The sequence below is a fragment of the Anthonomus grandis genome, chromosome 16 (genome assembly GCF_022605725.1).
Source record: "Anthonomus grandis grandis chromosome 16, icAntGran1.3, whole genome shotgun sequence".
NCBI lineage: Eukaryota > Metazoa > Arthropoda > Insecta > Coleoptera > Curculionidae > Anthonomus > Anthonomus grandis.
Genome location: NC_065561.1, coordinates 5,405,861 through 5,420,444, shown reverse-complemented (window position 1 = coordinate 5,420,444; position 14,584 = coordinate 5,405,861). Strand labels below are relative to the sequence as shown.

The following is a 14,584-nucleotide window of genomic DNA, read 5'->3' as shown; positions in this document are numbered from 1 at the left end:
CTAGTTTCAAATGCTTCTATATATTTGGATTTTATTTTAATTGTTTCGCCCTTTTTGCAACATTGTATAAAAGGTTTCGTTAACTTTACAAATCCAATGATAAGTCTTTGACAATATCCTAACCATCCTAGAAATGATTTTATTTCTTTAACTGTTTTGGCATGAGATATTTTTGTAAGGCCTTAATCTTTTTGGGATTTGACCTTACTACTTCTTTGGTAATGACATATCCTAAGAACTCTACTTGAGCTCCAAGAAATCTTGATTTATCAAGTTGTATTTTTATCATAGCATTTATTAGTCTTTTGATAACTGTTCTGAAATTTTAATATGTTCTTCACTATGATTATACTCGTATATACTAGGCAGAATTTAAGGCCTGCTAGTATGTAATCTATTATCGTTTGAAAGGTTGCTAGTGCGTTTTTTAGTTCGAATGGCATTTTTACAAACTCATAGGGTCCATTCTCCACGAATGCAGTTTCTTCTACTGAGTCAGGTGCTATTTCAAATTGATGGAATCCTGAAGAAAAATGTATCGATAAAAAATCAGTGCATATTCCAAAGATGTTTAATATGTCTGTTGTATTGACTATATGACTGTTTTATTGGGAATTGGATATCTCTTGTCGATGGTTTTGTTCAAAGTTTATTCTTTGATAGTCATTAACTATTCTCCATTTTTGCCTTCCACTAGCATCCAACTTTTTGCTTATAAAGCTTCATTCTTTAATCAGTTCAAAAATGTTTTTTATGGCCCTTGTTTTCAAAATAAGTAACTGTGATCTAAAAAAATTTTTTTAAGCTTACTGGGTTTTAAAATATGAACTAAACAAGAAAATAATGTGTCTTGTTTTCGCTCTTATCGCCGAGTTATCTAACCTGGTATAATTATATAGTTATTTAACATTGCAGGTATTTAAGGACTAAAAGAAAAACTAATCAAATATGAATGAAAAAAAAAGCAAAGCTATATTGATTCCCGTAAAAAAGTCTATATTGCTATTGCTACTTGCCCGGAACTTAAAATTCTAGAAATCATATAGATAGATCTGATTCCTGCGGGCACATTCGTGGAAAATTAGCCAATGTTCCAGAACAATGATGTGTGTCCCTAATATATAAAAAGTTTTTGCCGCTATTTCAAGTGAAAATATTTGACGATGACCTGGATAACTATGTTTTTGCTGATGGACGCAATATCGGTTAAATATCGGTTGAAGGTCTGGAACAGGAACATTGAAGTTTGCAGCAAAATTTTTTGCGTTAACCTGGATGCTATGTTAAATCAAAAACACTCAGGGATTTCATCACTACAGAGAATTTTTTTCAGGAGTTATTAGGCAGTCTTGATTTTAATGTCTTGTATGAAAATACACTCGAAATTCTTCAGTAATCACCTAGGAATTGGACATCAATGTAGCATATATGAAATTGGGTATCACCAAAAAAAAAAAACTTGTTCTTCCATAAGACGACAAATCATGGTTGCCTGAGCTGAGCAAAGTGGGAAAAATAAAGAAAATTTAGTGAAGGTATCTAAATATAACCAATATGTATTTGTATAGATACTAATCCTGTTCCATCGAACATTTGAGTTGGCTATCCCATTAATACATATGGGCTTCATTTTAAGAAATCAAGACAACTAAGTACAGGGGCGGAGAGTAACAAAGTTTTAAAACTTTTGTGTTTACAAAGAGAAGCAGTAAGAGGTGAAATAACACTTAAAAATTGCATAAACCTTAGACCTTGATGCTTTTCGGGCAGTGTACCAGTAGTGATAGCACCCCGAGATAACAGCTCATAGTCGAGATCGTACAGCTCTAATTTAGTTATATCCATTCTCCTCAAAAGTCTAATCAAAATAAAACTAAAGAAATCAGAAAAAATTTATGAAAGTCCCCTGTATATCTTGTATACTGCGAAGTATCCTGCGCAACTAAGCCGCTAATAATTTGTGGCAATGCCTAATATATCCTCCGATATATTAATTCCAATTCCAATATCACAGCTGACTTAAGTGTTGAAGGCGTGGAGCATAATAAGCATCGATCTTTTGGTTGCCTAACTGTCAACTATATCAAGTTGATAGATATACTGAGAATAATCATTGGGAATTGGGACCGACTCCTATTTAAGATTAATTCTGCCATAAGATCTGATGCATAAGGCCACCGGGCTCACTCCCTCTGCATGAATTTTTCCAGTGATTAACACAATAGCATGGATGTTCTTAATCTCACGGTTTTATGGCACATTCTCATGAACTACATAAAGTTTGTAAGGGAGGAAAGACTAAAAGCGGCACGTCTAAATGGTCAAGAAATCATTATAATCGTCAACCAATGTCAGTGAGTTTTGAAGTTGGTGAGCGTGTTTATCGAGAGAATTATGATCTTTCTGATGCTAGTAAAAACTTTATTGCCAAGTTCATACCAAAATTTATAGATCCCTTCACAATAAAGAAGTTATGTCCAGTAGTTTATGAGCTGGTTGATAAAAAGAGGGTAAGTTTAAGGGTGGTTAGCATATAAAAGATTTGAAGATGCCAGACAAGGAGGTACTTGTTGATTTCGCTAGAGCGCTAGACCTCTACGCCTTTACTTAATAGTCGGGACGTATGTTTATTATGTTTTACTTAACAGGTTATCGAGACCTTGGTTTGATTTTCTTCTTTTATATATACTGATATTTTTGTGGGATACTACTTATATTTTTTCTTTTTTTTCTGGTCAAATTTTCTGTGTTGAAGGTCTACCTAAAGCGTTTTGGATTTCCGATTAGGATTTCTACTAGAATTACTGGAGCTGTTGTTTTATTTGGTATTTCGTTGGATTTAATTGATAAATAAGTAAGTTAATTTGAAGTTTTTATTTTGTGATTTACTTAATGCTCGAGGCTTCCCTTCCCAGTTGGATGTCTTCGAATGAGAATTACTTTTCTGTCAATTCTCTTAGGGAAGGAATTAACTTTGGGAAGGAAAATTTTTACAGTTTTAAATACCTTTTTTGTATTGATGCTTGTTATAAAATGTATGACTACCATCTTCGTGATAATGGATGAATTTTTCGATTTAAGTACCCTTTGAAAGGGACTTGGAGAATCCTAGCTTTTGTCTATTTGGTTCAAAGATTTAAAAATTATCTTGGTATAACTATTCTTTTTAAAACTTTTCATTTACAGGACTGCTAACTAACGCATAATTAACATGATTAAGATTGCCTTCTATGTGTAATAAAAACTAAACTTTTTTTGCTACTGCCAAAGATTCTCGTGAAAAATTGACATATCGGAGAGTTTTCGCATAACAATGTTTTTAAAATGACGTCATTTAGTAAGCAGTTTTTTTTTAATTTTTTAGTACAAAATACGATTTATCCAAAAAAAAATTTGTACTGTAAAAAGGTTATATACACCATACCCTTTCTATTAAACAAAAAAGTGTTTGGAAATTCGCTGATTCATAAATTCCTCAAGCACCCTAAATTATTAGGAAAATATTTATAATTTTGGAGTAGTGAAATCTAAAAATGAGGGTAATAAAAACATATGTTTGAGGTTTGTATTTAGTATAATATACTACAATAAAGCTACCAAATATTGACAGGGCTATGGTTTACTGAGTACATTGTTTGTTGACTGCATGGTTTACTTAGTTTACTATATATCACAAATATAGATCAAAATTTTGCTCCAAGAAGGCTGCAGTATTAAGACGAAGGATCTTCTTAAAGGTAGAGTGAAGATTTTCAATTCTTGTAGCAATCGACCAGAAGCACACAGAGAAATAAAAAAAGGTCTAATGTTGAAAGATTAAAAAGACTGAGGTATCTTCAATATATTAAGTAGGCATAAGTATTGATAGTTAAAATTTAATGTAAAAAAATAGGTAAAAAAAAAGCTTTAAAATATCTCCTATGAACATGTCAACATAATATCCTTAAACATATTTATATAAAATTACATGGGTATATCGCTACCTTCCAAGAAGACCGTCACAACTCGAAAATTGCTATTTTTCAGTAGAGGCGTTTAAAAATATCCAATATTTATTTCATAGCACTACGCTGCTTTCTGAAAAATATGTTTGAATTTTTTTTGGGATTATTAAAGACCCTTGTGGAGAATATTTTTTGATGATATGTTTTTTAGTCTGTGTTAAATGTGACAGTCTTTGCTGAAAAAAATGACGTTTTTTTATTTCAATTTGAGTTAATGAAAGTACTAAGTTGAATTCATGTAAACGAAACTTGTTTATCATCTACTATAGTGTATTCCAACTCGTCATTGTATTCCAACACGTCGGCGTCATTCTGGGTGTGGCCTCTTATTAAATATTTATGAGTGATAGTTCCAATGTTGCTTAATTTATTAACTGCAAATAAATACAACGCAAACAAAAATCTATTTTTGTTTTGTCCAGAGTACTTGTCGGTATAAAATATAACATCTATAACTTTGTCATCTTCTATAGCTTTCTTGTTGACTTCATTTAGATACTTCCATACACAAGAACCTATTTCGTTAGCACCCCGCTTTCCTTCACCCTCATGCCATACATAACAGGATACTTCTCCACTTGAGCTTATAAAAGTTAAATTATACATATTTATTTTGGAAATATAATAAAATGAGGAAGCGTTGCCAATCGGGCATGGTAATGTTGCCTGTAAATCGTAGGTTACAATCATTCTTTCGCTCTCTTTGTCCTGTTCTCTCTCTTTTCTGCACAGATCCTTCTCTAATAAATGCGTCTCATAACTATTTCTTATCAAGTCTTTTCCTTCTGCAGGAGTATTTTGGAATTCTAAACACAGATCACATTGATCTTTCTTTGCAAAGAAAAACTCAATGTTGAATTCTTTAGTAAATATATCATAGTATGTACGATATGAAGCTGCCTTAACTTGCCTTTCTTTACATAAATCTGTGTAATCCCTGTGTAGATCGGTTATACTTTTTGTGCCTTCGATATACTCTTTCTGAGTTCGGGGCCTTACAATAGTGACTCTCCATTCGGGGAATCGAGTTAATATGATGTCGAACGCCTTCCAAAATACCTTGATCTCTAGTTTTATGATTTTTATGCTTGCCTCTTCCTTCCTTTTCAATAATGCCGTGAGTTTGTTTTTGGTTCTGTTTTTGCATTACTGTTCTTACCGTTCTTGTTATTATTCCCAATGTAGCCATGAAAAAAGTTTTGCATACCCGATATTTTATGCCATTTAGTGTAAAGTAAAATGCATTGTTTTGGCATCGGATGGCACCACTAAATTTGGACTTGGGGATGGGGATCATTGAGGAGGCAATAAAATCTCTGTGTCTCTGTAAATCTTGTAGGCTCCAGTATTCCTCGAAAATTATTTGACGACGTTCTTCGCCAATTTTTTCTTTGCATTTGAACCTACATTTGTCAGAACACGGAGGTAATATTCTTCTAGCATCTCTTATAACTTCGATTTTTTTCTTAATTCTATCTTGTTTTTTAATTTGAATTGATTTATAGCTTTTGCCGCTATTCCGTTGACGCTTATTTACATTTTTTTTCCAATTTGGCTCGTTAAATTTTCTTTTTTTTTCATCTCTTCTTTGGTAAGTCGTCTTCATTATTATTTGGTGGGCTTGTCGATTTTTCGGGAATTTTATTTTTAGCATGAAGTGGGGTAGGATCATTTTCGATATCAGAATCAGAGGTGCTTAACTGATCTGAGTCGACATTGAAATCGGAATCATTTTCTGACTTTCCAGAACCAAATGGCTCAGAAGAACTCGAACTGCAAGAAGAATTGGAACTACTGGAGGAACTGGATCTAATTCGCTGCTTGCCTTCTTGTGTTTTGTTAAGACTCGTATTCCCCTTTTCTACAAAGAAAAACAACAATAAATAAAGTTAAATGTTTAATAAATTGTGAATCTAAAAATTATTTTTGGTACAATATTTTTTGGAAAAGTTATGACGTACTAAGTAAATAAATTATAATAAAAATATTATATTTAAAAAATCGGTATAGGAAAAAACAAACCTTGACATTCATCTTTGTTGTTGTAGTCTGTTACTGCATTTTCAGTTAATATTATGTCTTCGATTAACTCCTGATTTGCAGATAAATTTTGTTGTAGAAACCCGTTTTCTAAAGAGTTACTGGGGTCTTGGAGTTTATCTAAAAGTTACATCATTTTTAATATAGTAAGTTCTAACAAAATTTTTAAAAATATTAAAAATTATCTAAAGGCTAAGTACCTTTTAAGATATTGCAATTATCAACAGTTATGCCTCCTCCTTTAGCTGCTTCTACACATAATTCTGCTACCACGACCTGTTCTTCTGGGTTGGGTTGAGATTTTTCGACTTTGGGGCAAGATTTTTCGACTAAAAAAAAATAAGAAACATTAAAATAAAAAGTAAAAGGTAACCAAACAAAATACCTACCTGTGGTATGTTTTCTTAAATTAAAACTACTAGAAGGACTTAAACTACTGGAGGAACTAGGCTTGGTATTTTCTTTCTCTGCAAAAGAAAAAAAAGTAAAGAAACTGATTTAAATAATAAAAATTTAAAATACAAACCTTCAGTCTCCAAACTCGATATAGGAACATTTCTGCAACTCACTGCGAGCACGTCGTGAACTGCAGATAATGTACTTGGCTCTGGAGACTGTTCTTTTAAATCGCCAGTTTCCTCAACTAAAAAAAATAAAAAAAAAAACAAAAAATAAAAATATCTAAAAAAAAAACAAACAAAATACTTACGTATAGAATCACAAGTATCTTTGTTACTTCTTCATTTTCTGTTTCAATTAAGCAATTTTGAATTTCCCAGGATGGTTGCTCTATGTTATGAACTTGTAATTTTTTTTTGGCAAGCTTCAATATCATAGAAGTTCTTCGGGACATCTTAGAACTACAAAATAGATAATGAAAAATGTATTAAAATTAATTAGGACCGAAACTGTGAAAAAAATGTCAAAAAAAGTAATAAACAGACAACTTTTGGCAAATTTTATTTAACTTGTTTCATAAATAAAACTGTCACGCCTTAACATTTAATACAAACAAAAACGAATTTTTATTCAAGAAAGAACGTAATAACTCAAGATGAGACGTGTTCAGGTTTTTAAAAGTACGAAAATTTCATAAAAAAAGTTCTAAATAAACATATTTTAACACAAAGTAAAAAAATATTTATTTTTACAAAGAAGAGCGCACTAATTCTAAATATGACGTTTTTTTTTCCGAAAAAAGCTATATTTTATTTACCACATTTTCCATAAAAAATGCACCAACATAAAATGTGATGATATTTCTCGAAAAATATACAAAAAAAGAACTTACCTTTTCACAGAAAATCGACCTAAACTTATATACGGTCTTTCCCACAAAAACGCATGTTTTTAACTTTTCATTGGAGAAAAATCGGCAAAAGACATACAAAAGCACCAAGAGTTTAACCATCTTCAAAGGCTTGTTCTTCAAGACTTCTAGAGGTCATAGGTCTTTTGTGCCAGTAATGGTTCTAGTGGGATATAGAAGGATGAGCTGGAATCTTATTGTCTATATGACTTGTGACGGCATTAAAATCAAAACAATAAAGAACAATATTACGAATAACACTTTAATTTTCATCTCAATGGTTAAAAGTTATTACTGTTTATTTTATTAAACTTAGTATTAAAATAAGTAAGAAAATTCTGTAAGAAAGTACGCCAAAATTTTAGGCTTAAGTTGCCTTCTTATTTTTTTATATGTTGTATTAAAAAATAAACCGCAATAACCCAAATAATTCTTTTTTCCTTTCGGTTTTGACATTTTAGCCGTTTTGCATATTCGTAATTTTCTTCTTAAATACCTAATATCTTTGGGGAAATAAGGAATGTTTGTTTTCTACATTAAGGACCTACAATAAACCATATTAGCAATAATAAAATCCGAAATTCAAAATTACACGTATGATCCACCATTGCCAGCAGTATAATGCGAAATGTTCCCTTTTAGTTGAAGTATTAAGAATCGGAATTCAGAGGACACTGAAAAACAAACAAACCAATAGACATTTTCCGTCGATTTCTTCAATACAATTAGAAAAATTCCAGCGAGTTTCAAATCAATTTATCAATTTATTCCACTTCTTTTTACTTTAAGATACATAAAAAATAATAACACTTTTATTGAAACAATTCTAACTAATTAAAATATTATTTTATCTATATTTCATTATTTTATCTTTATTGCAGATTTTGCAAGATCAATTTTCAAAAGAAAATGAGAAAAATGCAGTGAGTCCGCAACATCAGATGAAGAATTGACCCAAGAAGGACCTAAGGAGCCTCAAAAAATCCCTTCCACCACCAGTTCGGTGAGAACGACACAGGTAAGTTTTAAAAGATTCAACGTACAACTCACATCAGACGAAGAATTGAGCAACGGCTTAGGGAAAATGAAGAAACCCCTTCCGTCAGCTTAGAAAATAGAATAGACAAATCGCAATAGGTCCGCGAGTAAAGGAATAAAGAAGGAGGATAAATGTTTGGATGAGGCTGTAAAAGTTTTGAAAGAAGTGTCATTCTAAAAATTGTCTCTTCTCTCCAATGAATTTGATGTATTTGGACAACATGTTTCTGATCAACTCAAGCTTCTTCCATTAAAAGATGATATAATGCTACTAAGGTGATATTCAGAAATGAATAACCACTGTTCGACTACGTCGTATGCGAGAATAGAATTTAAATAATACTGTTTATGGCAATGAAACGAATGTCACCTCTGGTTGCGAAACAGAGCGACAACACAATACAGAAGCGTAAAATTCTTCAGAGGGAGAGATATATCGTAGCTTGCAGACCGTGCAGAAACCAGAGCCATGCCTCGTAAATTATTTTTCGAATTAAGGAGAGATGATAATTGGGACTGTTAATAATATAGAATTGCTTTCATTAAATATCTTAATTTTTGTTTATGTTTTATGTAATTAAAGACATTCAAAATTATTGTGCGTTAATAATGATTACATACCATAACATAATCTCTCTGTACTTCCTAATATGGCGTCAAAGACATCCGGTTGAAACTGACTGAGAAAGATCCCAGTGAGGCGACTCACTTAGCAAGATATCGACAAGCTATTTGAAGTTTTAGCTTTGCCGATAGAGGCATTCGCATAACAGTATTATTTTATTTATCTTACCGCTAATCTAAAAAAATTAGTTTTTTATAAATAGAATTTACAGTTCAAAATTTACTTACCTTATTTGCTAACGTATTAAACATTTTACCATTCATGCGTAAAAAATTAAAAAAGCTTTTGGGACCTTCTACTGCAAGTTCTTTTAAAAGTTTTGCAGAAGCACCAAGTGTACTTCTCCTGCCTATCCATTTTCTCACCCATATCTTTTTAGCTTTTTTATTTTTTCTGCGTGTTTTTTCAACAATAACAGCAGCTATTGCAGCAATTAGCTCTGTGTCGGTCATCTTGTTATTGGTTACTGTCGTGATATTTTTGTATACGTGTAGACTGCTCAATTTTATGATATCGAAGTTACTATCTTGGGAGCACTTTCACCATGAAAACAAAGCGTAAATCAATATTTAACTGAATATATATAAGCAATTCACTTCAACCAATGCAAGTGTCCTTTATTCAGCTTCGCGAATCACTCCTCCTTTCAAAGAGCTTTTATGCCTGTAAGTCAAAAGTTGAAAATTATATTATCTAATTAAATTTGTTTTTAACAAAGCAAGTGCAAAGAATAAAATTTACGGCCTGGCGTAGCATTTAAGATAATGATCGTATCGCCACTTATTAATCTTATAACAGCCAGTAATAATAATAATATATCTTTATACTTTACTAACAGTTAAAAAAAAATCTTAATATTTTTTTTCTAGTCCAGAGTTTTTTTTTAATTTTTCACCATCTACCTTGGGAGATGAATTTGGCTAATAGCTCCGAAATAATCATCTTTCAAGTAGCTAATTTGTTTATCAATTCGTTATAAAGGAAAAAAAAACTTAACATTGATAAATTCAAATTCATTTCAAATTTAAAAGGCTTTTATTTGTTACAATCCATATTACAATATAAAATTACAAAATATTTACTTTTATTATCTTCGCTGACAAATAGGACTACCTTTCGCTTATAAAAAGTATTAGTTTCATTCATAAAAAAATCTGGAGAAAAAAAGAAGAAAAAATTGCAATAAGTGGTAACAATTGATCTTCATTATTTGGAATTGTGGAGTTAGTAATACACCAGCTCTGTAATTCTCCTGCAGAAATAGTAGATCATCCAAGAGCTTTTGAGTGTAATGAAGTCAATAATGTTTTCAACTGTGATTTTACAGGTGGTTGTTCATTCATGACTACGGAAGGCTGCAATTATGGCATTAGATTTTTTGATGCTATCGTTATAGAGCTGACGCACTAATAACTTTGCTGATGATGAAAGCCCTCTGCTGTTATCTTCGTGATTTGCATGCTCATCTTCTGTTTCAAAAAGACTCACTTTCATGCATTCAGAGTGATACAATAGATACTTTCCTGCAGGACCTTCATTCTTCCTATATCTACCACCTGTACATCTGAAAGTAACCTTTAATCCTTCTGTTGATTTATAAGAAGTAATTTTTTTCCACATATTTTCGCTTTGAATGAAGTTCTCAGCATCCTTTTCACTATAATAAAAGGGGAGTTACACATTAGAAATACTGTTGTCAATGGATGGAATCAGTACTTCCACTTCGTACTAGTTTTTTTGAGGGATACCTAAAGGGAGGGATATTTAAAAAATTCTAAAAGACAAATTTCCCAAAAATTATTCAACTTTAATTGAAAATTATGACAGATCCTTACCCTTAAAACCCTAAAATATTAAAACGACATATCACTGATCCCTCTTTTTACCACCTAAACCAATCCCTACACCGAAACTTTGGTTTTAGGATTTATGTACATAAGTTTTGATGTATAAATAACTAGTCTGTTGGAAAAGGGCATACAACTAGAAGAAAATTTGGAATAAGACCAGTTTTTCACATTTACATTTTTTGACTCAAAAACAAATCTGTGATTCGTACGCACCAATGTAACCACATAAAAATGTTCTTGATTTCTAACTTTATCATAACACTTCCACTACCTATGGAGTGAAAGTAACTTTATTTTAAACAAACAAACTATAAAATGGCACATTCGCACTTTGACTTACTTATTGAAGGTCATTTGTTGCCGCCACACTTTTTTTTTTCGCTGGCTTTCGCTTTAGAGGTATTGCCACAGATGTAAATAGCTCCGCACTAGGTATATAAATAATATAATAGAATATAATAATAGGTGCGGAGCTATTTACATCTGTAGTATTGCATTGTCGCTGTCAGATTCATCGGATTGCGGATCGACGATCAATTCTTTACACATATTATTCATTATTTTACTTTATTTTACGCACAAACACTTGTTTGTTGTCGGAAACTAACGTGCAAAGGCCCGGACTGCGAGCATCTGCGATTTGGCATTTTTCGTTTACGTTCGGCCCTATTATTCAAAGTGCAATGTATCGTTTTCTTGTGTAAACCGTATTTAAAAAGTGCATTAAAAAATTTTAGAGTGGATTTATTTTTTTTAAAGTCGAAAATTATTACAATAAGTTGCTGCGATTATTTTCGTGTTGTACCAGATTTTATCTCGAGCTAATGTTATTTTCTCAAAGTGCGTTTTGTTTATGAAAAGTGGTATATATTAATTTTTGTGCATCACTTTCATGAAAGTTTGAAATATTTTTTTGATGTGTATTCATTTCTTTTTAAAGTTATTTTTTTTTTTTTAAAGTGCGCTTAATTCTAACCCATTTTGAACGCCATTCATTTTTATCGACAGTGCATACAATGGCAACCGTTGTTTTAGGGTTTTACTTTTCCGTTTTCCTCTTTGTTCGTCTTCAATTGTTGATGGCTGCAGGATTTTGGTTTCCCCGAGAAATTGCTGTGAGCTGTGGAGCTGGAGCCAGAGTTAGAGCTAGTATTAGAGATTCCCAGTGCAGATAGCTAAGCTACAAATGGCATACATACAAATGGCAACCTCGATTTTGAAGGCTAGCCGTTCATTTCTTGGAGCAATATACAGGCCAGTTTGTTCCATTTATTTAAATATTACTAACAATAGATTTTTCTGTGTTATTTAAATTTTTATTAATATATCTTTAATTTCAATTTATTGCTACACATATATAATCAATATTATAATTTAATATGTCAATTTCTTATCTATAATTTTAGTTATTTTTTGTTCAGTATTTTTTAGTACCTTTTTTGGTAGTTAAGTAGATATAACTCGGTTAAGACTGATATGCCTTAGGTAAAAAGGTTCATGAACTTTCCCCTGCATACTACAAATATATTATTAAAAAAAAACTTTAATAATTGCAATTTATTTTTCAAGTGCTGAAATCTACCTAATAGCGAAATCATAATTAAAATGTTACTTTTGTCAAACTTATTTTAATCATAACAACATTATTCATATTTTAATTCATAATAAATTATTAACATTTAACAGATTAGAACATGAGGTGTATACATATCTTTGATGTAAATATAATTTATTACGGTACAGGCGAGAAAACTTCATACCTCATATTAGAAATTTATGATAAGTGGAATCGCATGAGAAGAAAAATTGTTGGAATTGCGACACTACGGCACCAACGGGAAGATCTTAAAAATTTGAACTGGGGAAGCGTGCCAGCCTTAGTAATTCTGGGGTTAACGAAAAGGGACTTTTAGACCTACTTGTCAACCTCTGTTCCCCACCGTTATATTACTACTACTACTACTACTACTGTTACATAAAAAGGCGATGGAATGACTCCGGTTTAGCTTAGCTAAATCAGTCAAACATTGAAAAATAATTAATTCAAATTTCATAAATAAATTAAGATGGACACATGTGAAAAATATATAACCACGGAAAACTGTAAATCAAAGACAAATATAGACCTAGCGTCCATAAGTTAGAGATCAGTACATTAAAGTGGGACAATTTAATTTGGCAACAAAAATATCGGGGGTTGATTGAAAAATCTCGGATATGATCCAATGTTTATGTTAACCGGTTTGAAAAAAGGTCTAACCAACTCAAAATTATTGAAAGATCTGATACATCTTAAGGAAGAGGTAAGCACAGATTTAAGTAATTCGGTGACTTATTAATATCACTGTATTTTTAGGGAGATGTATTTTTCTTTTTAAATTAAATGACTTACGTCGAAATTTTCTGGTCTTTGAATAACTGGCGTACTTATCTCATTTAAAAAAAAATAAAAAAAAACATTGGCTCGTTTATTTTTTTTTCTTCAAAACGGTTCATTTTATCGATAATGAACAAGAGTACCTTTTTTTTAGCCTAGGGTTCAAGGTATCCAAATTTATTTTTTTTAGACCTTAACATACAGGGTGTTAAAAATATACGCATTAAAGTGTACAACCTAGTCCGCTCCTGGTAAAGTAAACAAGGTAAATGTATTTTAAGAATGTCATTTTAAGAGGTCCCTAATAGTGTTCATCACCTAAAATTTTTATTAAATTCTACCGGGTAGTTTAAAAGTAATTTATGAAAAACTAATTTCTAGCAGCGTCCTTTAGGAGGCTGTATCTTCGTAAAGAAGGCCTTTTTAAAGGAATTTTTTTTATAGGAACGTTCGGTATTATTTTTTGATGTTCTATCTGGATCCGAAAGATTTCCCACATGAACCGGGACACACTGTATAAGGGCTGTTAGAATCTCTTCTGTTATATACCTGTCTACAAGCCTATCTATAGTGTTCATTAGAAATAAAGACAAGCTTATTATTGCTCTTAAGGACTTTGATTAGCGGTAGTCTTTCTTGTCCGCTTTTGGGATAAAGACCACATCAAGCGCCTTCCATGCTAATGGAATATACCCCATTGCAATCCTGGCCTCAGAACATCTCTTTAGGAATGCAGTTTCGGGGCCTGTCTGGAGCATAATAAGTATAACTCTATCAGGCCCCTTATATGGATTAAACTTACCCATTGCCCAAGCTGTGGCTTCGTTTGTATTATTTTGGCGCTTGATTTTGATTGATAATTATACTATTTTAGCGTCACTCCCTGGTTATCTAGTTCCTCTTTCGAGTAGATGGCTTTACTTAGAATTGCCATAGACTCAACTAGGCCCTCTTTAAATTTGGTCGAGCCAATGGCCCTCGAATTTCTCTTAAAGAGCGTTTCCTCCTTATCTGCAGCGATTTGAAATTTATTTATCCTATGGTCAGAGAAAGTTGTCTGTTGTTGAAAAAATGTCCTCTGATATTCTTCAGTTTTTAAGTCTATCTGCAAATGACCGTGTTACCAGCGTTATGTCGATAACTTTTTGTCTAATTCGATTAACAAATTTCGGTTCCGCATTTACGTTTGCTACCTCAAACTTTGCCCATACTACATATTCTAATAATGCCGCACCCCTCGTATTAGTATCTGTACTTCCCGATATAGTATTATGCGTATTTGCGTCACACCTCGCGATTAGTAGAATACCGTTATGCCTACTATATTTTATTTACCTTTTT

General features: G+C 31.9%; 1 protein-coding gene across 1 annotated transcript; it reads right to left on the bottom strand.

Annotated features, from left to right (window-relative positions):
• Positions 1-3,580: 3,580 nt before the first annotated feature.
• LOC126745951 (uncharacterized) lies at positions 3,581-6,897 on the bottom strand. Its single transcript, XM_050454013.1, has 7 exons — positions 6,833-6,897; positions 6,754-6,782; positions 6,571-6,687; positions 6,434-6,511; positions 6,245-6,373; positions 6,027-6,164; positions 3,581-5,865 (listed from the first exon to the last, which is right to left on the bottom strand). Exons 1-7 carry the CDS (start codon positions 6,895-6,897, stop codon positions 5,582-5,584), a joined length of 840 nt encoding a protein of 279 aa, XP_050309970.1. The 3' UTR covers positions 3,581-5,581.
• Positions 6,898-14,584: the final 7,687 nt, after the last annotated feature.

What these genes read in the sequence shown, in the direction of transcription:
- LOC126745951 (XM_050454013.1), bottom strand. Translation starts at nt 6,897, where the DNA reads ATGTCCCGAAGAACTTCTATGATATTGAAGCTTGCCAAAAAAAAATTA. An exon ending in ATCGAGTTTGGAGACTGAAG is followed by an intron (nt 6,512 to 6,570) that starts GTTTGTATTTTA and finishes TTTCTTTTGCAG; the next exon opens with AGAAAGAAAATACCAAGCCT. An exon ending in TAATTGCAATATCTTAAAAG is followed by an intron (nt 6,165 to 6,244) that starts GTACTTAGCCTT and finishes TGTAACTTTTAG; the next exon opens with ATAAACTCCAAGACCCCAGT.